The sequence below is a fragment of the Diplotaxodon limnothrissa genome, linkage group LG7 (genome assembly GCF_057381915.1).
Source record: "Diplotaxodon limnothrissa isolate DT_005_m linkage group LG7, D_limnothrissa_male_GT1.1, whole genome shotgun sequence".
Taxonomy (NCBI): domain Eukaryota; kingdom Metazoa; phylum Chordata; class Actinopteri; order Cichliformes; family Cichlidae; genus Diplotaxodon; species Diplotaxodon limnothrissa.
In genome coordinates, this window is record NC_140602.1 from 33,409,079 (window position 1) to 33,432,403 (window position 23,325).

Sequence of the window (23,325 nt, forward strand, 5' to 3'; positions counted from 1 at the left end):
GACAGTTTGACTGGATGATAGCTGTAGGCTGTATAAAAAGATGGATTTAGCTTCCAGGTTTTGTGCCAGAAAGTAATTTTCAGTGTTTCTTTATGTTTTTATGTGTGATATTTTTGGTTATATTGGTAAACAGACTTTAATCAACATTATTTATGAAGGGGTTATGTATTAAATAACTAACTTGTTTTACAAGTATCTTTATGACTCTGCATTTTTGTACCCACATTATAATAAATCCAGTCCTTTTTGGTCACTTAAGATTTCGTTACATAACTGTAATGTTATATTTGCTGCAATTTCTGCTTTCCTCGAGACCATATCTCTAAAAGTCACTGTGCCAAAAGCTGATTGCAACTTCTATCTTTTGATAGGAATTTTCTTTCTGGCTGAAAATGAATCGATATAATTCATGACTGACACGTTTGGCAGATTATAGGCCAACAAATCATGTAAAACAGTTTAAATAACCCAAATCAACTTTTGGCATTCTGTCTTCTGTCTTCCTTTAGACTATAGAAGTTTCTGGGAAGAACAGCCATTAGGTCTGATCCCAGTAAACACCTTCCTTCTGAGTTTATGTCCTCAGTTAAATCTGAGTCTGTGTTTGTGACGTCCCGTTTCAAAACACCAAGATGCAAGTGATGAAGATGTTCATCTTGAGGCTATGTCCATCTTTTATGGTGTTTACAGCACAGGAACAGATACTTGCTCATTAGTTCAAAGTAAGTAGTAGCACATTAGTAAAATATAACAATTTCACAAAAACTGAAGCCTTAATGTCAGTTCCAAAAGAGTTCAACCTTCAGATGGTTATTATGACAGGGTAAACTGTCCATGAAGACCAAATCGGATGTTTGTAGCAGTCTCTAAACATGTTTATTTATGATGTAAATTTGAACATTTTAACACTGGAGTCTGTGAGGACTGATTGTAGCCAGTATAAAAGATCACTTTGGTTTCTAAAGTCCTGCTTTATGTTTCCATTGTCACCGTCTTGGTTGCAAAAAACAAGATGGTGATGATGAAGTTTCTGTTCGGGGTCTGACTGTGAAGCCCACGCAGTCAGTAGTTGTTGACTTGTGATTGAAGGGTTTTTAGCCAATAAGCATGTGGTTTCATGTCACAGGTAATCTGTATCCTTTATTTATGTTGAACACATGTATTAGTGCTTTTTATTATTCTGGCTTATAGTTTTCCTATTTTTTGTTTTTACGAGTAGAAGAAAGGGATTGTGCATTCATCTCTAAGCACTTCTAATACTGGTGATCTAAAACTCAGCCCTGTCCCTGAACTGTGCCCCATTTTATCCACTGTCATTCAGACCACTATATTTCTGAGCCATCACACTGTCCGACAGGAATTTGTCACTATTTTGTGAGCGACTCGTCCATTCCCTTTATGTATTGCAAAGTGGGAATTGGCGTCCATCAGCAGCTGGACTCCTGCATGGCACCGTGGAGACCGAGGCTGTCACGGAGGAGCTGCCAGGCTGTGATCTATCTCTGTGGTGGAGATGAAAACAGTCTGTAATGACTCTGCTGAGCTCCCCTCTCCCCGTCTGTAAGATGAAACCAATGCTCGCTGGCTCGCTCACTTCCTCCCTTCAAACTTTTACTCTTTATAATAAGCTTCATTCCTATAGCATCGTACAACGCAGGAGGGAAAATGAAGGGAAAGTTAAACTTGGTTTTAGAGCTAGACCGTGTTTTTTAATTCTTAAAGATGTGAAAGAAAAATCTGGGCTTTAGAAGGTTTAATGTATTTCCACTTCAACCTGTAAGTTCTCACCACATGTGAAGCAACTGTCTTGAAACTGCACACATTTTCAGATGTTCATTTTTAAAAAACATTTCCATAACGTATTTGAACTCAGAAAAAGGGTGAATGTGCATGCATGATTTAACTTTTCCTGCACAACATAGTAATAATATATTCACACTAACAATTTTGGTTTGGTCCCTGGTTTGTGGATGTTCACGCATTGGAAACAATTCTTTCCCCCTTAGTTCATTTACTTTTGAGTTTATGTTATTGTATTATTATTATGTAGTAGCAGTAGTAATAATAATATTATTAATAATAATAATGAAGATCATGAAAAAAAGTTACAAAAACTAAACAATATGCATCTATAACAAATGCAAAACTAAAGTCCTTAAAATTACAATTTAAAAACTTGCAAAGAGCAATACACAGAACACAAAATTGTCATGAAGTGCAGGTTTAGGACCCAAATGCAGGACTCAATGTTAGGATGCCTGGGTCGTTGACCCAGGGTTTTGAGTTTATATATTACTTATCATTTCTATGCTTTGGTTTCTTTGTTAGAGTTATGTCTTATGGGTTGTCTCTGTGTAATCCTTAGTTGCTGTCTCCCCTGTCCGCTATATCCCCGTGTCCAGTCAGTGTCTGTGTCTGCCCTGGTCCCACGTCTCTGTTCCCTCTGTTGTAGTGCCTGCATGTGAGTCTGTGTCTTTGGTTCAGTCTGTGTTATGTGTTTCCTGTTTTACTTTGAAAGTCCATGTCTGATGTTAATGTATCTGGTTTCACTTCCCCTTGTCTCCTTAGGCCTGATTTGCCCCAGCTGTGTTTCCCTCCTGTTACTCATTCCCTGATTGCTCCCTCTGTGTATTTAAGCCCTGTGTTTCTCTGTGTCTGAGTCGCGATCTACCGTTTACCTAGTTGTGTGTTCTGTTAGTCCGCTGGTTTAAGTTTATTTTGATTTTTTTTCCAGTTATGTTATATTTTGAGTTTTACATTAAAGCTGTTTTGAGTTCACGACTGTCTCCGGAGTCTGCACCTTGGGTCCTATTCCTGTCTCCACACAGCCACTCATAACAGAAGATCGCGACCATACTATGGACCCAGCAGACATTGAACTTCAGGAGCGACGCCGAGCAGCCTTTGCCCAGCTGGAGGAGGAACTCCGCTGGAAGCCATGGCTTACCTCTGACGTTGGGCGCATTTTCCATGGCACTCGGCTGGCTCTCGGCGGTCCCCGGAGCTGCCAGAAGTCTCCACCTGTTGCTCCGCTGGCACTCAAGATGCGGCCGCTTCAGTTGGGAGTCCTCCGTGTAGCTTCAGGCGCTCACGCTCCGGCCTCAGCGTCACCGTTCTGTGCACCAGAGGCTCAGTTGCTCACACCGCCAGCTACCTCTGCCCAAAGGAAACGGCGCTCACGTCGCCGTCATAAGGACACTTCGGAGCAACCTCCGGTGGTGAGTCAAAAGGACTACACTTTCCAAACGCCACCAGAGCCGTTAAACAGTAAAGACTATGAACTCACCTCAGACACTTTTGGGATTTCTTTTCTCGACGAGGATTTGGATTGGGAGGCCAGTTTTGGTTTGAATCTTCCCGCGCTAGTTCATCACAATAAGCATTCGTCTGAGATTTTTAGTTCAAGGTCTGCTCGTTGGGGTGGGAACAAATTAAAACCTGAGTTTGCCGAGTCTGTTTTTTCTGAGACTGTGAACACTGCTAAACCTAGGACTGTACAGACTGTTAAACGTGGTGGGAAAGGGTCGTCACCTATTTTTGATGAGCCAGTTTTCAGTGAGCCTGCTCCTTTGCCTTCCGGTGCTCCTCCGCCCAGGGCAGCTGCGGTCCAGCCATCTCCTGCACCTGTATCAGTTCCTCGGGTGAGGGGGGGCTAGGGCCCAGTTTGTCCCTGCTCCAGTTTCCAGGCCAGCTGAGGCTCCGCTAGTCTCTGCGCCCGTGCCTATTCCGCGGGTGGGAGCGGCTACTGCCCAGCAGGCCCCTGCACCGGTTTCTGTCCTTGCTGGAGGCTCAGGTGAGCCCGTCCAGCATTTTTCCGTAGGCTCGGAAGACATAGCTCAGCTTGGTGCTCATCCACCACCTCACCCACCATTACTACCATCGTTACAACAGTCAATACAACTTAAGCTTCTATCCATAGCTCAAACATTAGCTCACCTATTTGTTCAGCCTCCTGTCTCCGCCGGAGGGTCCGAGGGGCCCGTCCAGCCTCCTGTCTCCGCCGGAGGGTCCGAGGGGCCTGTCCAGCAGCCTGCCTCGCCTGCAGCGCCACCATCTGCGGCTCCCACGCCCTCGCCTGGTCCAGCCTCAGCCTCTGCAGCTCCGCCTGGTCCAGCCTCCGAGTGTTCAGCTTCGTCTGCGCCTGAGGTTCCCATGCCGTCTCGTCCTGTCCGGCCTGCTCGTCCTGCACGTCCTGTTCGGCCGCTTTCCAGGCTGATGACCGGACGTCGTTGCTGTCATGGACAGCCCCCTGGACTATGCCGCCGTCATGGAAGGCCCCCTGAGCTACGTCGCCGCCGGTGCCTCCCGCCCGGCCGGCCTCCTGACCTGCTCGGTCGCCGCCGGTGCCTCCCGTCCGGCAGGCCCCCTGAACGCTTTTCTGGGCTCTTGGGTCGTCAGCTTCCGGGCCGGCCCCCTGAACTTTGTGTGACCTGTTTTTCCTGGCCGCCTGCGCCTGTCGTGAGCCTGTGTTTTGTTATGTTGCTTTCCGGGCTCCGGTGTTTGCACTTTTCTTTTTTGGTTTCTGACTCCTTGTTTGGTTTGTTTCGAGCCCTTCATCCTGTTTCCACCGCCGCCCACCCTGGTTGGGTTGTTTTTTTTGTTTTGGTGTTTCGGTTTGGGCTGTCTGGGAGCCAGCCCTTTAGGGGAGGGTACTGTTAGGATGCCTGGGTCGTTGACCCAGGGTTTTGAGTTTATATATTATTTATCATTTCTATGCTTTGGTTTCTTTGTTAGAGTTATGTCTTATGGGTTGTCTCTGTGTAATCCTTAGTTGCTGTCTCCCCTGTCCGCTATATCCCCGTGTCCAGTCAGTGTCTGTGTCTGCCCTGGTCCCACGTCTCTGTTCCCTCTGTTGTAGTGCCTGCATGTGAGTCTGTGTCTTTGGTTCAGTCTGTGTTTTGTGTTTCCTGTTTTACTTTGAAAGTCCATGTCTGATGTTAATGTATCTGGTTTCACTTCCCCTTGTCTCATTAGGCCTGATTTGCCCCAGCTGTGTTTCCCTCCTGTTACCCATTCCCTGATTGCTCCCTCTGTGTATTTAAGCCCTGTGTTTCTCTGTGTCTGTGTCGCGATCTACCGTTTACCTAGTTGTGTGTTCTGTCAGTCCGCTGGTTTAAGTTTATTTTGATTTTTTTTTTTTCCAGTTATGTTATATTTTGAGTTCTACATTAAAGCTGTTTTGAGTTCACGACTGTCTCCGGAGTCTGCACCTTGGGTCCTATTCCTGTCTCCACACAGCCACTCCTAACACTCAAAGGTTGATATATGAACACAACTGGGGAAAAATGAGCGACAGGTGAACAGAATATAGGGAAGGAATGTAAAGCTAAATGCAAGACATGGGAGACAGGAGGCTCACAAAAACAGCAAGTAGAGACCCAGTACACAGACTAACCTAGACTAACAGATGTTGTTTGAAAATGAAGCCCTCCTGTTTTTGGTTATTATGTCACGTTCTCCTCATCTTTGATAATCCATTCCTCCTTTCTGTGTTTCCTAACTTTTTCTTGCACCCCTCTTTTTCCACTCAGTTTCCACTTATAATCACGGGTGTATCTGAGCTCCATATCTGTGTTTTCACTTCGAATCGCTGCTTCAATAAAACATCAACTTGACGTTTCTATTGACATTTATTGGCCCTTGACTCTTAAAGCGTCTGTATGATACACTGATGAGTTTGCTGTGAGTGTTACCAGCTCTTGAGGCTCTGTACTTGACTCAAACCCCCCCCCATTCAAAAATGAAAAGAGAAAGGGCTTTAAGGTGGAGTAGTGCCTCTCAGCTGCCATATTGGAAGACTTGACCTCATGAGCTGAGGTGGGAGAGAGAAGCTGATTGTGTTTGTAAACAGTTCAGCACAGATGTGCACAACATCTGTGTTTGACCTGCGATTCAGATACATAAGATCAGTTTTTATATCAGCCTTCTTCAGAATTGGTTAATAATTAACTTCAGTGAAGTGCTCTTAAATGTGTGTTAAAGTGAGGGACTGTCAGCTGGATTGTGGCCCTTTCTTCTGCAACAGCGGTGCTCCATCCTTTGTTTTGTGCAGATTCTCATCATCTCAGAGCCCATGCTAGGTAAAGCTGGTGGTTTTTAGCTCTTCACTGACTCAGGTTGTGCACCTTGATATGTTATTCCCACCAGCTCACTGGTTCTGTTGGTTTTTGTTACTAATATTTCAGCTGATTCAAAGAAAGAAGCAAAGTAACTGTAGCCATGTCTACTACCTGACCTTCCATGTCTCTTCGTACAAAGAGCTCTTTGTAGTTCCCACTAGAAAGGTGGTAACATATGCATTTTAATGTATATGTACAATAATTCAGCAATTTTTTATAGTCTATTATAATATTGTGTGTTTAATATTACTAATTATACTGTTCTTTAATGTTAGTCACACTCGGAAAAACAATGAGAGCAGACTGCAGCCTGAGACCACTCGCAGTCAGGTGTCGCCTGCAAAGTGACTTTGGTGCATCAAGATGGCTACAAGATGACAATAAGCCTGTGTCGGCCTGCCATCAGTGGTGGGTGAATTGGGCCAAGTGAGCAATTACATGCGATCTGTTTGCAATAAAACTGTGTGAAATTAGAAAATTACAAATCTGTTGCCTTCTACATGCAAAGAAATTCTGTTTAACTACATCCAGCCAGAGAGTCCAGCCAGAACCTGATAGATCTGAAACAGAAGTTCATCCACAAATACTGACATAATTGCAGCAGTATAGCGATTTAACAACAAAATGGCATAGGTGGTAGAGTCAAGTCTCCTATTGCAGAGACTTGTCGGAAGTCGTGCTCATTACTGCAGACTGATTCAGACTGATTTGTTGGCGTGTTGGCAATTTGTCTCCATTTAGCAATTAGATGGCAACTATTTGTAAAACCTTCATTAGTCTGTCTGAGAATGACAGTGGTCACTCTGAATGTAACCACAATTGTTGGAGACAGATTGCCTTTCAGAGGTGAAGGTGTGGCACGCGACTAGTTGATCCTTTTACCCACTTGGTCTAAAAATTTAGACCAATCGACCACCAACATGAAGTACTTGTGCAAACTCCAAATAGCAATAAAGTCTGTTTATCGAGATAAAAGCCATTTCTGTAGCAGTCTGTAAAGATGTTTATCACTGCTGTAAAGACTTTGTGGAAACTGACACACTTTTGGAGTGAGCCTCAACTGCTCACTAGAGAAACTGCACCCAGAGTTTGCAGCTTAGCAAAAAAAATATTCTCTGTTCCTTTACTCTGAAACATGTTTTTGATTTCACATAAAATGGATCATAGTAACTGGCCAACCCTTAATGACCTATGTCTGCTTTAATAGAACTGAGTTAGCTGTGAAACACAGTCTTGGTTCAGTTCGCCAAATTACTTTTAATAGCCATACTGAAGTATTGAAGATGTATCACCCATCTCAGAAACTAGAAAAAGTTCATCCCCAGGTAGACTGAAGTTTTCCATTAGAATCAGGATTATAACATCTCTGGTGTGCTCTCTAGCAACAATTCAACAACAAAAGTAAACTGTTATTGGATGACTTAATCATTTTTTATAAATGTTGCAATTTAGTATAAAAGTGGAAAATTTGCAGTGCAGATCAAAGACTTTAGATAATGGTTAGACAATAAAAGCCTTAGCTCTATTTAAGGCTAACTTGTGACTACATAGATGACTATGAGAGTAAATATTGTGCTGGAAATGCTTTAATTGAGATTTCAGTGATGATTACTCAGATGATGTAAAAATAACATGACAGCTGATTCAGAGAGAAAAAAACAGGAGTGATTCTCAGTACTTTCTGCTGATCTCGTGTGCAGTTAGAGACACATTTAGCAACACTCGGATGTCTAGAGTGGCTGAGAAAGCTAATGAAAGGCAGAGGGACCCTGCCTTATTGATCCCATTGATTCAGCCCTTACCTTTAAAGAACACCCACCCCCTCACCCCACCTTTACTCTCACCCCTCCTCAAACCGGTAAACCCCTTTTGAATAATATAATTGTGTGTTTGATCCTTACTGTAACCTCGAACAGAAGAGGGCGCGGGCAGAAAAAAAAAGGCTGAATGAACCACCCAAGCGTGCTTCCATTGAATGTCGTGTGTTCGTGTGTGTGTGGGTGTGTGTGGGGAACGGGAGGGAAGAGGGGTGGTTGTGTTTGATTGCTCCCTTTTTTTATACGTAGATGTGTCTGCACTTTTTTTAAGTTAAAAAAAAACTTGTGTGGGGTGAACTGCTGCTGATCTGCTTTTAATTGAGCTACAGTAAGCAGGAAGCGAGAAAGTCAGAGAGAGCACATTTAAAATCTATTTACAGCATAGCAAACTACTTTAAATGGAGCATCTTTAACAAAGCCTGGCAGATAAAAAATATTAGACCACACCTCTATAGGTGTATAAAAGCGAGTACCTAGCCATGCATACTGCCTTTACAAACATACAGTTTCATTGAGTTCAAGTGGATGCCACAGTTGCAACAAGTCATTCCAGCCTAGATATTCCACGATCAGCTGTGAGCGGGATTATTGTAAAGTGTTTAGGAACCCCAAGAAGTGGCAGAGCACATAAAGTTACAGAGCAGGATCACCGACTGCTGAACGACATAGATGAGAAACGCTCTAAGATTAACATCTGCATAAAAAACGTGCACCATGTTGGGGTTTTTCCATGGCCAAACAGCTCAGTGAATTATCAGAACACAGATCTAACCATCCAGGGTACCAATGGGTATTACTGTTCCTCTACATCACAGATGTGAAACATAAGGCTTATGGGACAAAATTGACCCAGCAAAGACTCCGACCTGGCCCACTGGACAGGTTTGGAAAATGTGGAGGGGACTTTTAAGTGGATTTTCCAAAGGTTTTGTATCTTTTCCTATTAATAAAAACCTGCCCTGTGACTGAAAAGTAATTGAGCAATATATAAACAATTGAATGACAAGTAAGTTCCTATTTTTTAATATTTTAAATTTCTCTGTTTTACATTGAGTTCTGTGAATTAACAAAACTTGGTTTTATAATTACATAAGTTTAGGCAATGACATAATAGAGCTTTCCTATAATTTTATACATTTATTTCTTACAATTTAAGCCTAAATAGTCATTCTGACAGATTTGTTTCATTTACTACAGCAGCATTTATTCATCACGCAGAAAAACTGAGACTTATTGTTGAATTTGTGATTCTTTTGCATACATTAAGGAATATCAGGATTTAAATTGTAGATAAACTGACAGAAAGGGTAGTTTCACTGTTGAGTGAACTTAATATAAAATGAGTCCCATAATATAAAAAGAATTTGTTCTGTGTCACAGATGTTAACACTGAAATGCAAAAAAATTCCTTTTAGAAACTGGAGTTTATACAAAGAAAAAAAAAGAAATTAAATTTTAACATTTTAAAATACATTTTTATAATTTGTATGATTTTTGCTACATCCATAGATTATTTAACACTGATGATATAGAGGTCTCAAAGCTCACAAAAACACTTGCATCAAACATGCCACACTTTGCTTCACTGGGCTGAACTGGTGCAGCTTTCCCAATGATGATGCTACGATATCTTTAGGCTGCGGCACTTGAAGTGGTGTAAAATTGATTTGGTTGCAGCTCTGAAAATTTCACGCGGATCATCTAAATTTTTTTCAAGAGTATGTGTACAGCCTACTAAAAGGCTTTCCATCTGGGAGTGTATGATGCTGAAACTTCAGTCTGTGGTGGCTTTGACCGCTGCAGGACTCTGAATGCCTCGGACTTGAATTTAAATGTTTTAGTAAATATTTCTTTTGTGACATTTTATTCTGAAATCAACTTTAGAAACACATAAAAACAACAGTTATAGGGATTATGTGCTGAGCAGGGGTCACATATTCCTGATAAAAAGCTGATTCTAACCATTTCATATCGCTTAAGATTTCATTTTTCCGTCTTCTCAGCCTTTCAGTAGAACTGAAGCTGTGCATGCTTTCAAATTCACACACAAAATATGAAATATTATTTCTCAAAGTCGAGAACATTGTTTCACGCCTATTAAAGCGAGTGTAAAGCCGGGGGTAAACTACAGCAGCAGTATTAGAAACAGGTAGCAATGAAAGCTGTTAATAAGAAGTATGAGTCTGTTAGCTCACAGTTAAATATTTTATCACAAAGATCATCCAGTAAATAGTCGTGTCCAAAGTCCAACATTTGCCTCTAGTTTAAACTTTGAATTAACAAACCTGTGGCAGATTTTAAGCCCTCTAATTACCTTCATATTAATAACCAACAATCTTTAAAATCTAATTTGAAAATATAAAAGGAGTCCTAAGAAAACATAGGAAATAAATGCACTGTTAAAAAAAATAGTTAAATAATTAGGAATATATAGGAAACAGGTTAAAAGGCTCAACATGCAGAGCAGGTACAGAATAAAGTCATTAGTTGTGATTTAAAATATAATTATTGATATTTGTTGTACATATCTCTTCTCTACAGTCATGATGATTCTGAGATGACTCTCTGACTCTCCCCTTTCTATCTCTGAGGATGAATATATTTTCTCAATGCTGGTTTTTTGGTTTTTTTGGTAACAGCTGCCTTCATTTTCAGAGATCAACAGTGCCACCTGTCAGTGATACACTTTAACTACAACCACAAGACTCCTGACAGCGAGAACAAAGGAAGAGGAATCTCTCCCCACATGATTAACAGCACAGACACAAAGACATTCACACTTATCTCCAGACGCCTTTTTGAAAGGCACCTCCTGAAATTCAACTCAAAGGGGGAACATATTTCAAAGTTAAGGCAGTTTTTCCTAGAAAAGTCCAAAAAAGTGTTTCCAAAAATACCAGAACCTGTATAAATGCTCCGCAACGAGGTTTTAGCCAGCAAAAATCACCAATTCCTTTCTTAGTCAGATTCTTTAATTGGTGTTTGTTTTACTCATGTACAATATTTCAGGGTCATGAATGGTCAGAACCAACAGAAAAATGTCTCTCAGACCAAGTAAAAAAAACAAAGTTGTCGTTATGGTACAAGGACTGATTGTGTTTATAGGACTAGTCACTCCTTAAAGGCCAGTTCTGAGCTTAAAAGGTAATATCTGGGGGAACGGTGCATTGTTAAATCCATCTGTTCCTGTAATGAGACAGGGAAACAAATAAAGGTGCTGTCCTTAATTAATTTAATCTTGTCAGGTCGCTAAATGCTGAGATACAAAGCTGGGAGAGGGATGTCACTCTGTGTGTGTGTTTACAGAGAGGATAGTTTCCCCTTACATAATAGTTTTGTGACTGAATTGAGTCCTTAACCTGATTCGTATTGATCAGCTCTGACTCGTGCATACTTAATTCAGGGAGGTAATCAAATCAAACACACAGACCTCCTCATCCTCCTCCTCTGCCCTCTCTGGCTGCTATACAGCAGCAGACACATTTCAGGTGTTAATCAGTGACAGGAAAACTACAGTTACTTCATGATGGAAAATGGTGATCCCTCGGCACTCTGATCTAGTCAGAGAGGGTCAATGCAAGTATCGGGCTAAAATGCAGCTCTACACCAAGATAAAGGAGACAGCTCCAGCCCACAATAATCCAAATCTTTGATTCAGGCTGAGGTTGTACACGTAGAGGCAGTCAGCGAAAACAAACACTTACAGGAAAGGAGCAGGCATCAGGTTAAAAACAAACAGCTTTAAAGGTCATACACGAATAAAAAAAACAACAAAACCAGAAAATCACAAAGAGCTGCTGAACTGCAACAAGAACAAAAAGTGGCAAGAAAGTCGAGCGAGCAGGAGGAGAAAGACTGGAGGGCTGTGTATGTATTAGAAGGGCTGATTGGCTAATTGGGGACAGGTGTGGTAGACTTAGCACAGGTCAGCCTACCTTCAACTTGCTGGAAAAACATCACATAGAAGCTTGTTTCTTCCACTGAAAATAACATTTTTTGGCAACCAGAAGTCACCATTTGGGGTTATTATCTCAAAAGTTCAACTTAATAACTCAAAATTTCAAGTTATTTTCTTGATTTTGAGTTAATTTTTGAGTTATTACATTAGAGTTACTCAAATGTAATAACTCAACTGTTTGTTTTTTCAGTGGCAGAAACAAGTTTACGCAATGACAATCAGATAGTGCTTCCTTTTGAATTATGGAAAATAAATGTCTGCTTTCCTCTCATTAAGGATGCTCCAGTGTATCTTCTGCTAAAGGAAGTAAAAAAGAAAGCACTGGAGTAACTTTCCTTGCTATTTAGAGAATCCTACTAGCTGTTACTGTGACTGTAAGAAGATATTGCCAGGCCACTTCACTAAGTTAGGATCCTTAAAGTTTAAAGCAGACATGAGAATAAGAATGAGTGACTTCAAATATTAAAGGTCACTTTTTGAGCATTACATGATGTGCTTTAGGCAGGCAGATGCAAAACTAAAGTTTTTTTTTCTTTTTGGAAAAAGGTGCACAGAAAAAACAAGTACACCATCTTAACATAATCAGAGGTTGGAAGAAACACTCACAGCAAGGTGGCAAGTAAAGCAAACACAGTACACAGTCCTGATGGTATTAAACAAAATCACACATAAGAGTATATCTGTCATAATTCAACAGATGAGAATTCAAAGTTCAGTGCAGTCTTACTCTGGTTGTTCACTTTACACAAATAAAGCTTGATTGCCAGATTTTACCACAGTCTATACAACCAAATCCATCAGGAAATGAACCAAGTAGGCTAGAGGTTAAAGCACACTTAGATACCAAACGATCATGCAACTCCTGTGTTTTCTAATCAGTGAAACATCACAGCATGAGCCAAGTAAGTAAAGTTCAGCCCGGTGGCACAATGGAAAACATGGCGAGACAGAAGGTACACAGATCAGATCAACACAGGAACATGAGCATCTGTAAACAAGACCTTCTGTTTGTGTTTCGTGTGAGGGACACTGCAAGATCCCCCTCCAATATTTAACTGTTGTTCAAATGCAAACAATAACACTTTTCTATTTTTCCCCTCTTATTTTTTCTTTCCCCCACCCTCTCACACTTGCTTTGCAGCGTGCAAGAGAAAGGAACAGGACACGTCGAAGGACCGCAACAATACGCCAAAGAAGTCGCGGCTGGTCTTTACCGACTTGCAGCGGCGCACCCTGCTGGCCATCTTCAAGGAGAACAAGCGGCCGTCCAAAGAGATGCAGCTCACTATCTCGCAGCAGCTGGGCCTCGAACTCACCACCGTTAGCAACTTCTTCATGAACGCCCGCCGCCGGAGCCTGGACAAATGGACAGACGACGGAGCCAGCCCTGGCGGCCAATCTTCAGCGTCAAGCACTTGTACCAAAGCGTGATAATAGAGAGCGAGGAGGGGAATGGGGAGTCAGGGAGGGGGTGGGAGTTTTGGGGAGGGATGGAGGGCGCGGGTTGAGGTTTCGTCCAGTTGAAGCGTGGAGGAAAACCAAACTTTTTACTCTTTTTGTTTGTCTGGTTTTGTTTTGGGGTTTTTTTTGCTTTTGTCAAGAGTGACAAACTGAGAGAGGGGCTGCTCACTGCCACGACTTGTTTTAGCCAAACCGCCTTTTGCAAATTCATCATACATCCATTAAGAAGCTGAAGGGTAAATTAATCTTTAGTGCATTCAAACCTCACTGACGTTCACTGCTGATGTCTCCTTTTGGACAATAAGCTGACACGCTAGCCCAAATACCAAAGACGAGAAGACGATGCGTGTTTTCTATTATGCAATATAAGCTAGAAACCAACCAAACAGGAATGCAAGGAAAGCTTTAAGACCACAGAATGTGATAGAAGCTCGGAGATAAGCAGGAGTTGTGTGGAAATTTTGTGGTATTTCTAATCTCAAATGTCCAAAGCCGACACATCAGTTCACGAAAGAATCCTAATTTAGAAGCTGGGTTTCAGAAACTGCACAATCAAAGTTTGTTATTTATCTTGAAAACAGAAGGTAGTTCTTTTTCTTCACAGGATATCTGGACAGTTTTATTCAAAATAACATTAATAGTTACTCCAGCTCAGTATTCTGCTGATAAAAATGTATCAGTTTATCTGATATACAACAGCATTTTCAGGAGAAAAAAAAAGTCTAAAAATTTTACAATAAAAATCTCACAATTTTAGCTGTAGGTTATGACTTCAATCTTTAAAAAAGTTTAGAGTTTTTCCTCATTCATTTCAGGATTTCTTATTTGTTATACAATTCTTGATGTTCTTTTCTTCCTTAAAGATTTTGAGGGGTTTTTTTTTTGTGGTATATTTCCTGTAAATTTCACACTAAAAATCTAGTTAATTTAGCCTTTTTTCTTGTAAATTTCCAAATCGTACCCCTCAAAATTCAGATTCAGCCTTTAATAGCTCAAAGAGTCTTTTATATATTATTCAGGAAGATTTTTTGGCTGTGCAGTCTCTGTTTTTATCACAACTGAGGAGTTGATTTCTAACATGTTCTATACAAATTTTAATGTGAAAATAGGAAGCCGATCCCTTAAATGCATGTGATCAATAACCAACTCTTGTTTATAAAATGACAAAATTTCCATAGCTTTTTGGATAAAACATGTAAAGATTTGGCTCTTTAAAGGGGAACGTGAGGATTTTTTTTTTCTTTTTAAGTTAGGAAATGGCAAAATATGCAAGCACAAACACACACACACACACACAAATACTCACCAAGGCACATGCAACTTCTTCATAATTTGAGCCAACTACAAGCTTTCTCAGCATATTTAGCGTTTGATGGAGTATTACTGTATAATATATGAATATATATGATGTACGTGAGCACAATCTTGAAGCACATTTTCTTTGCAATAGAACCGGGGCTCTCTGCCAAGCCGAGTGGTCATCACATCTTAGAAAACTCAGGATGCCATTTTTTTTAAACAGTGGCTGAAATCCATTCAGCGTCTGTTGTCACATAATGTACTGTACGAATGTACAAACAAACATGCAGACACACAAACTGATTTCAGACACACACACAAATTTAAAGAGTCATTTCCCAATCACTTCCCTGAATTCACAGCCAAACCAAAGCTAAGCTCCAGTTTACCCTTGCTTCACCTACCCATCACTTCTGTTACCATAAACGCATCCATTAGGGCAGCACACTCCACAAAGCATCTTAGCATTAATACCACCTTGGTTTGCAAAGAAAAACGAGGTTTTCAAACCAATGAAAGTCAGACTAGAGCTGAAATTTATAACCATGTGACCAAAATCTGTGATCCTCAAGGTGGTGAACTAAAAGTAGGATGGGGATAATAGTTCAATATTATCAACATTAAATCTAAGACAATAAAAAATGTCAAGAAGTTCTGGGCTTTAAATTAGTCATCCGCAAGAACCCTGCAAACATCTTGGCATTAAATAAGCATCGGCCGGCCAGCCGCCTTTTCTCACCATCTAGTTGCATCTATTCTGTTGCACTAGAGTTAATTTCTTATTGAACAAACACTAAGCAGGTGACATTTAGGTTTATAATCTTGACATTATCCCCAGTTTAAATCGGAAAGATGCCACAAAAATGCTCCTACATTGGTTTCTTTGGACCCTTAAGTCAAAATTTGTGAAAAAAAAAAAAGCACAATTATTGGGAAAACAAGGCTACGTTATGTTGAGAGTGATTTCTACCGCTCTTTTTTAGTCAACCACAAAAAATATTGAAACCAAAACTTTAACTTTTTTTAAGAATAAAGAATGTTCTGGATTGAAAATCTTTTGGTATAAATCCAGTTTTAAGCCAAGATGCTTTTTGGAAAGCTTTGATCTGCCCTCACTGCTACCACAGGTAAGCAAACCAAAACCTCCCACTGCATCAACACATCCGCAGAACCAGTTAACCATCTGAGCCCAAGAAGGACAAACTGTCCAGGCGAATCAGGGCCTTTGTAATAGTTAAAGAGGACAATCTAAAGACGATGCCTGGTTAGTCTGTCTCTTCCAGAGGGTCAGTGGGTTGGAAAAGAGCATTTGCTGCAAACAAATGATCTTTGATAAATGTGTACATCAAACTGTGCTGATTTATTAAGATAAAGCAAATGTCAACTTGAAAAGATCAGCTCTAATGCAATGCAAGTTTGAGGACAACACTCAAAAATGTAGTTTGTTTGCAGTGTAGGAAAGTTGGATGCTTGGTAAAAGGGATGGACAGTCAACAGACAGATGGGCTGTGACACAAAAACTAGACTCTTCTGCCCATATTTGTGACTGTCCTTGTGTCCAAGCATCCATAGCTACCAAATCCTCCAATACCCATTGATTTGAAGGTTTTACTGTCACACTTTACAGCCTTTACGCATGATGTAAATACTAACAAACCCACAAAACCTCAAGCACCATCACCTCCAGCTCAGTTTTGGCAGCCTTTACCATTTGCAGTCACTTCATCAATCATCTTTCACTCAAGCTATCAAACCAAAAAAAGAAAGGAAACCAAACCAAAGGAAACGCGCCAGTCAGCAGCCCCTGCTCCTTAGAAACCCCAGGCTGAGTCTTGGCCTGGTTAGAGGCAAGCCAAAGGCTTTAAGAACGATTTAACATTAAAAAAAAAAAAAAAAAAGGACACTTAAGACTTTTTCTATTTATTGACAAATCGAAACCAAAGAAAACTTTTTTTCTGCACCTAACTGTTCCAACAAATGGGAAAAACTGATGATGGAAGAGAATTATTACCAAAAAAAAAGAAAAAAACAAAAAGAAAAAAAGAGTGGCACCGACAACGTCGAGGATGGAGGACAACGATGACAAGGGAGGACATGAGGAAGGATGACACCACGAGAATGGAGAAGTAGCTTTGTTCTGCCTGATATTAAGTCAGGCAATCTTTAAGGGGAAGCAAGTTGGGGACTGAAAAAGGGTAAAACCACATGAGAAGGAGGGAAGGAACGAACGGAGGACACCGTTGACCATTTTCTTCCCTTCGATCCACCCAAAAAAAGGCAGAACATTAATGTGTTTCTCACGGTTGAAGAGTGTCTTTAACGTGTGCCTATGCAGTTTTTCAAAGTAAAAAAAAGGTTAAAAGAACAACAGAAACCTCATCAGCTAACAAACCAAAGATTCACCGTTAACTCCAGTAGCAGTTCTCCCCCCCCCAAATAAAATACCCATTTTGTTAACCAGCATGAACATACCTGCAGCATATGTACTGTTGATAGTGGTGTGTTGTTGTTTTTTATTATTATTGTTGATCACCTGTTATACATTAAACATTAAAGGTTAGCTTAAAGGCTAATTCAACTTGTTCATTGGTTGACTTTAAAGCAAGTAGTATTACCTTCAGTCTAATTTTATTAAAACCAACAAATTCAGTCAACGTGTTTCATTCAAAGAACTCACTTTGATTACGAGTTAGCTAGCTGGCTTATACACTATTCTGGATTCTTATATTAGCTGATCTAGCTTGTATTTTAAAACAATTTGGATTTTCAGCAATCATTTAGCTTTATTAAAACCAACAACCTTAGCCAACATTTTTCTTTTGAAAACTTTACTTGGATTGCAAGCTATCTAGCTAGCTTATCAGATAGTTTTAAGCTGTTCTGGAAGTTAGCATAAAGGCCATCCCAAAGCCTTGTTTATCATTTGATTTTAAAACTAGTAGCATTTCCTTTATGCAGTTAGCTAACAAACTTGCCCAACATGTCTCTTTCAATTAACCTAGTTTGATTGTAAGCTAGCTAGCTAGCTACTTCTAAGCTTTTAAGGTCATGAGCTTGCAAAAAGCTAATTTTATTTTTCTGTGGATCATTTACCCCAAACTTACAGCTTTTACTTTTATTGGTTGTTCCTTCAGCATGGCATCAATGTAGCCATCATTACCTGCAAACTTTACCACCAGACCACACCACACATAAAAACAATCTTCTGCTGCACACCGAGGGAGAACTACTTGAGTATTTGGAAAATTCAAAAGTTTCTCCCTTTTAGCTTTTCACACAGGTCAATGTCTACCTCCAACTCCAATAGGACAACATATTTGAGCTTGGTGAATTAGCATTAAGAAACAACATCAGCTAGTTGTGATGCTTGCACCCAGTTTAAATATTCTAGCTAGTTGCTGTTGTCTAGCACACTTCCTGCTATGGAAAGAATGACAGCGGTAGTGCTATTTGAACTGTACAGTGCATACCAAAGATTTTTTGCTGTACTAACAGTAGCACACTGTCACTTTTCAATCAGTTTATTTTATGCCAAGTCTGACTTTGTGCTTTTCAACCCAAACCCAGCTAAAAATCTGTTAAAGAAGAAAAAGCTGCATGCTGTTTAAGATCAGATTTGGACCACTTACAAACCTGTACAATAATCTATTCTATCATACAGTATATAACAATAATTACTGTAACCCTGAAGTGAATTTCAGCTGACGGACTAAAGCACGGCTGGCTAGGGTTAAAAAGTTTTTAAAGTTGGATAGAAGGTTTCTGTAAAAATTGTAGCCCAACTTGCCATGCTGTAGGAGAAACCTAAAAATCCCCTTTCTGTAGCAAAGAAAGCTCATGTTAGCTTGTTCCTTGGGGGGAAGAACTATGCTGCTGCTCCGTGAATACAACAACAATAAATAAAACCAAACCAAAAAAGACCAAGTCGACATCTGCTGAGAGAAACTGCTAAAATATCGGTCAAATAGCTTTATCCTTAGTTTTCTCTCTGTCTTTCTGTATGTAAAGCTTCTAGTCCAAAGAAATCCTCCACCCACCTGGCTGTCCCGTCCTGCTAACAGCGCCCAAGGAGGGGGCGTGACTTACAGTTCAGGGGGTGGTGGCCATTTTCCATTCCTAGTTGCAGTTCGTCTGGATTTAATACAGGCTAAACCTGCCAAACTAACAAAAGATAAATGAAAATGAAATAGGAAGGGTATGAAACCAAAAACAGTCCCAAAGAGGTTTTCATTGCTTGTTTTTAAGTACTTAAAAATTATTTGCCAAATTTACTACTACTGTATTCCTTCTTAGGGTTTTTTTTTTGTGTGTTTTTGCAATATGCGATTTTTTTATTTAATGTAATTTATATTTTTAATTGTGAATTAATTTAAGCGAACACATTTTTGTTGCCAAATCTCCCTCTTAACCCTTTTACCCTTGATGATTAGCTTTGCCAAAGTTTACACTGTATTTTTCTTTTCCTTTCTGTTCGATGCTGTATTTATTTATGAGGTGTTTTAGAACACGCTAGTTTTGTACTTATTAATAATTTTATGTTATTTAATTAGATGTAATTGTTTTTTGATGAATATTTATGAGTATTTAAGAATGTTAGGTGCATCAAAGATGCAGTGCATTTGCCAGGCCTGTTAATTTATTCTTAGCTAGCTTTACTTTAAAGCAAATGAGATGTTGTGTTATGAATGTTTAGACTTAATGACAGAACAATGTAGAAATGTCAGATTAGACTTGCGTACTTCTGAATGTGAACACTTGCTCTCACTCTTTAGCTAATTTATTTTTTGTTTGTTTGTTTGTTTTGTTTTTGTCCTGGTAATTATTTTTTAATTTTTTGTAATGAAAACAATCTCTTTATGACAAATATTAGCCTACCGAATGATGAGCACTGCATCTGTTTCCCTTTTCTTCCCTGTGATTTTTGTGCTTAATTTTGTTAATTTGTTTGCATCCTGCTGACCATTGTTGAACAAGCAATGAATTTGAGACTGGTGTTCTAGTGACACTTGATCAGGTGAAGTGAAGGGCCACATGTTGATATGAACTGACTCGCCAAAGATAACTGGAGTCCTTGAGAGGCCAATAAACTGTGTGTGTTTACATCCACGCAGCTCACACCCTGGTAAAGCTCGTATTCATATAACCACATGTACACTTCTTCAAAAGCATATTTGAGGTAGTGACTTTTTTAAGGTATATTTGTCACATTTTTAATTCAGCAAAACAAAAATAATTTATAAGAAATGGACTAAATAAAGAAAAATTTTAATTTACTTTTACAGCTGTAGGACATAATGTCAGATGTTTACGAGATATTTGTTTTATAGGGCACCTGTATATTGTATATAAAACATGGGTGTAACCACATTTTAAAGCCTCACTTTTTGGTTGTTACCATCTTGTTTTTATGAAGCAAAACATCACATGTGAAAAGTAGGTCAGTCTCTTGTCTCTTTTGCTTTAAATGCGACCATAATTTATAAAAAGTAACATTGTTATATCTTTAAGAAGACTTAAACTAAGACCATAAACTTATCAGAAAGGTTTGGGGCTTTTTTTTTTTTACCATGGTTGCAAATACTGTGAGAAATGGGGTCCTTTTCTTATGGACGTAAATGTAACTTGACTTCTTTTTGCAACCAGAGCAGCAACCTCTGCTGACTATTATAAAGAAAGTATGTTTAAGACAGTTCTACACTGGCTTCACTTTCCAGGCTAAGATCAAAGGTTACATCCATCTTTTATACACAGTATATAAGTATTTTGCTGCCAAAATTTTTTTTTTTTCTCAAGAAATCAAACCATATTCTCAAGCATGTCCTCTACAAACTTAAACCGTGTCCTTGCCCAGGCACTATAAACAGGATGTGAAATAACTGCTGGTATCAGGATTTCAATGTGTATGACTGCGTGAATGCCAACACACCAACTTGTTTCACTTATTACAAAGGAAAAATGAGGAGTCCCTTAAAGCTAGCTGCTTCCAAGACTGACTTTGTCTGTTGTGTGTAAAAAGAAAAAAAAACTTTCTATTTCAATAGTGAGAACCAGAGAGGCTACCTCACTGACTTTCCATTTGTCCTTTTAATCGTGTTGATGAAACCAAAGAAACCAAAGATTTGTTTCCTTTTCGGTACGGTCTGCGCTCAGCTCCATGCTTTTGTACTTTCTGTTCTGTTTAATAATCCCACAGATTCTACATTTTCTTGTCTCTCTTATTCTTACTTTCTCTTTCTCACATTTACATGTTTCTCTTTTAGCTCCACTTGGCCTCTTATCTTCAAAAAGTGCAAAGAAGGTGAAAAGGCAGACTTTGTGTAGGCTCGGGCTATATGCAGAATATCAGGGCTTTATCAGTTGTAGGGGTATTAATGTTCAAATGACTTCAACTAAGTCATTTGAACATTTCATGCGATGAGCTTCGGAGTTTGGATTCCAAATTCAGAAATACACTCAACTGAAGATCAAAAACAGCCCCATGATTTAATGTAAAAAAAAATTAGCATCTGTTATAAATATTTTACAGCTGAATGTAGTTGGTAAATTAACTGCTGGTAAATAAAAGGGCCTCAATGTCACTTAAACTATGAGTAACGTCTTAAAAAATGTAAAAATTCAATGTGATGTGATAATATAAAAAAAGTCTGATTTTGTACAGTTCCTCTACTCATATTCTGGTTAATTGGCCTAAAAATAAGGAAAAAATAATAAACGAAGCTAAAACTTAACTGATAGTGTTTGTCTTTTCTAATTAATCTACTGCAACATTAATATTAAGAGTCACTGAGCTAAAATTGGACTTTGCTAAGGCCCGTTTCAACTAAACTTGACTGTATGACATATGAAGTAAGGCCTTTACTTTGAGACACAAAAGTAAAAATTACCAAAAATTATACAAGAGTGAAAAAAATAGCCCTTTAAACAAGTCCCAACACCTTGTGTATGAGATGTTTTCTGTTCAGACACCCACGTCATGTTTATTCATCATCAGTACTGTGTTTGAGCAGGAAGAAGCCAAATGAACTACTTCCAGGATGTGTCAAAATGACTCAATCATGTCCATTATGATGGTGATAAAAGCCAGTTAGACTAATTTTACTTAAACAAAAAAATACTTGGTAATTAGCATTGAAAACTAGGCTGAGTTGGAACTTGTGATGGCTCTACATTTATAGTCTTAATGGGACCTTTTATATTTATCGCAGCAAAAATTTCTGGCACAACTTCACCTACTTCCAAGGTGCATGGAGAGGATGAAAGAATTCACAATGCAGGAACTCCAGCAACACTTGAGGGAAGATGAACAACTTTAATAGTTGACCGATGCGTTTCGGCTTTTGGCCTTCATCAGGGTCATAGTAAAACATTGTAGAAAATTGCTTAAATACTATTTAAATACTAAATAAAATACACTTTGCTTTTCCAAACCAGGATGCTTTGAAAACAAACAGAGCGCTTTTGTTGCAAAGTATGAGATAACTTTGGATGAGTGCCTTTTTTGAACCAAAGCAAAGTCTAGATCTGTTGATGTGCTTTAAATGTCCTGTTCCCATGAAATAAGAAAAACCTCAGTGTGGATGCCACCACTGAGTGTCTTCACTGCTCTGTGGTGCTTTGCAGTGTAATGAAAGCGAAGAAATACATTAAATACCAAAGGTTTCCTCTTCTACGTACTATTCCTTCCCTGTTCTTTGTCTTTTCCCAGCTGGGCTTTCACAGGATGATCTGGTTGATGTTGTGCCTGTTTTAACTGACTGAAAGATGTCAATGTCATATTTGCTAGAATTAACAGAGACATTAATGAAAAGTTTGACCTCTTGTCCTTTTGTAAATGTGGAAAGCCAAAGAGACATAAAAACTTTTTTTCTGCCATTTTTCCTTGTTTTTGTTAAAAGAAAAAACAAAATACTTAATGCTATAATCATCTACTGTAAGTTTAATGCATACTGGAACAGGATGGCCAATCAGATTGTATTTTGTTTATTACAAGCAATACTCTAAAAGGCAAGAAACCTGTCTTCACAATTAATGCATGTTGGTCCAACCAGGAACCAACACAAAGATAAGTAGATTTTGACCCTCCATAGATATGGAAAGCCACAAAAATAAAACTCTTATGTTTTACAAACAATATAAGTTTGCTTTATGAGTTCCAGACTTTGCAAATCAGTACAAATATTTGTGTAGATCACAAGAAGGCAAATCCCAGTTTTGCGAGGATTTTGCTTGTACAGTAAAAGAATGAACAGTTTTTCCATAATGTGGTAGAACAAAAAGCCTATGTATTCTGTTACAATGTTAAAAATGTAATTTTTTAAAACAGATAAAATCTTATTAGATATTTCTATGATTATGCTACAAAGCAGTTTCTTAGATACCACAAAATTCATCATTTTCATTGTGGCTTTATTCAGCGTCTAATGTACAAAAATTTATGTCATGATTAATCATTGCTTGCTTCAAGTTTACTTACCATTTTACCATGACTGATGATTCCAATTGTCAAACTTTGACAGTGATGAATGAAATGTTTGGCATCTTGGCCAAAGACACAAACAATTTGCATTTTTGGTCTTTGCTTTTCTTTCTCAGTTTAATGTAATATGCTAACAAACTAATTTTCTCAATTTCTCCAGTTACTTCATGACATCCTTGAAATAAATTAATTTTT

At 39.1% G+C, this 23,325-nt stretch overlaps 1 protein-coding gene across 1 annotated transcript in view; it reads left to right on the forward strand.

The window, feature by feature from the left end:
• The window catches only part of onecut2 (one cut homeobox 2), a 37,683-nt gene extending 24,338 nt beyond the window's left edge, over positions 1–13,345 (forward strand). The window contains exon 2 of the mRNA XM_085359621.1: positions 13,036–13,345. Within this exon, the coding sequence (XP_085215747.1) occupies positions 13,036–13,325 (290 nt within the window). The 3' untranslated portion in view covers positions 13,326–13,345. The remainder of the gene's footprint in view (positions 1–13,035) is intronic.
• Positions 13,346–23,325: the final 9,980 nt, after the last annotated feature.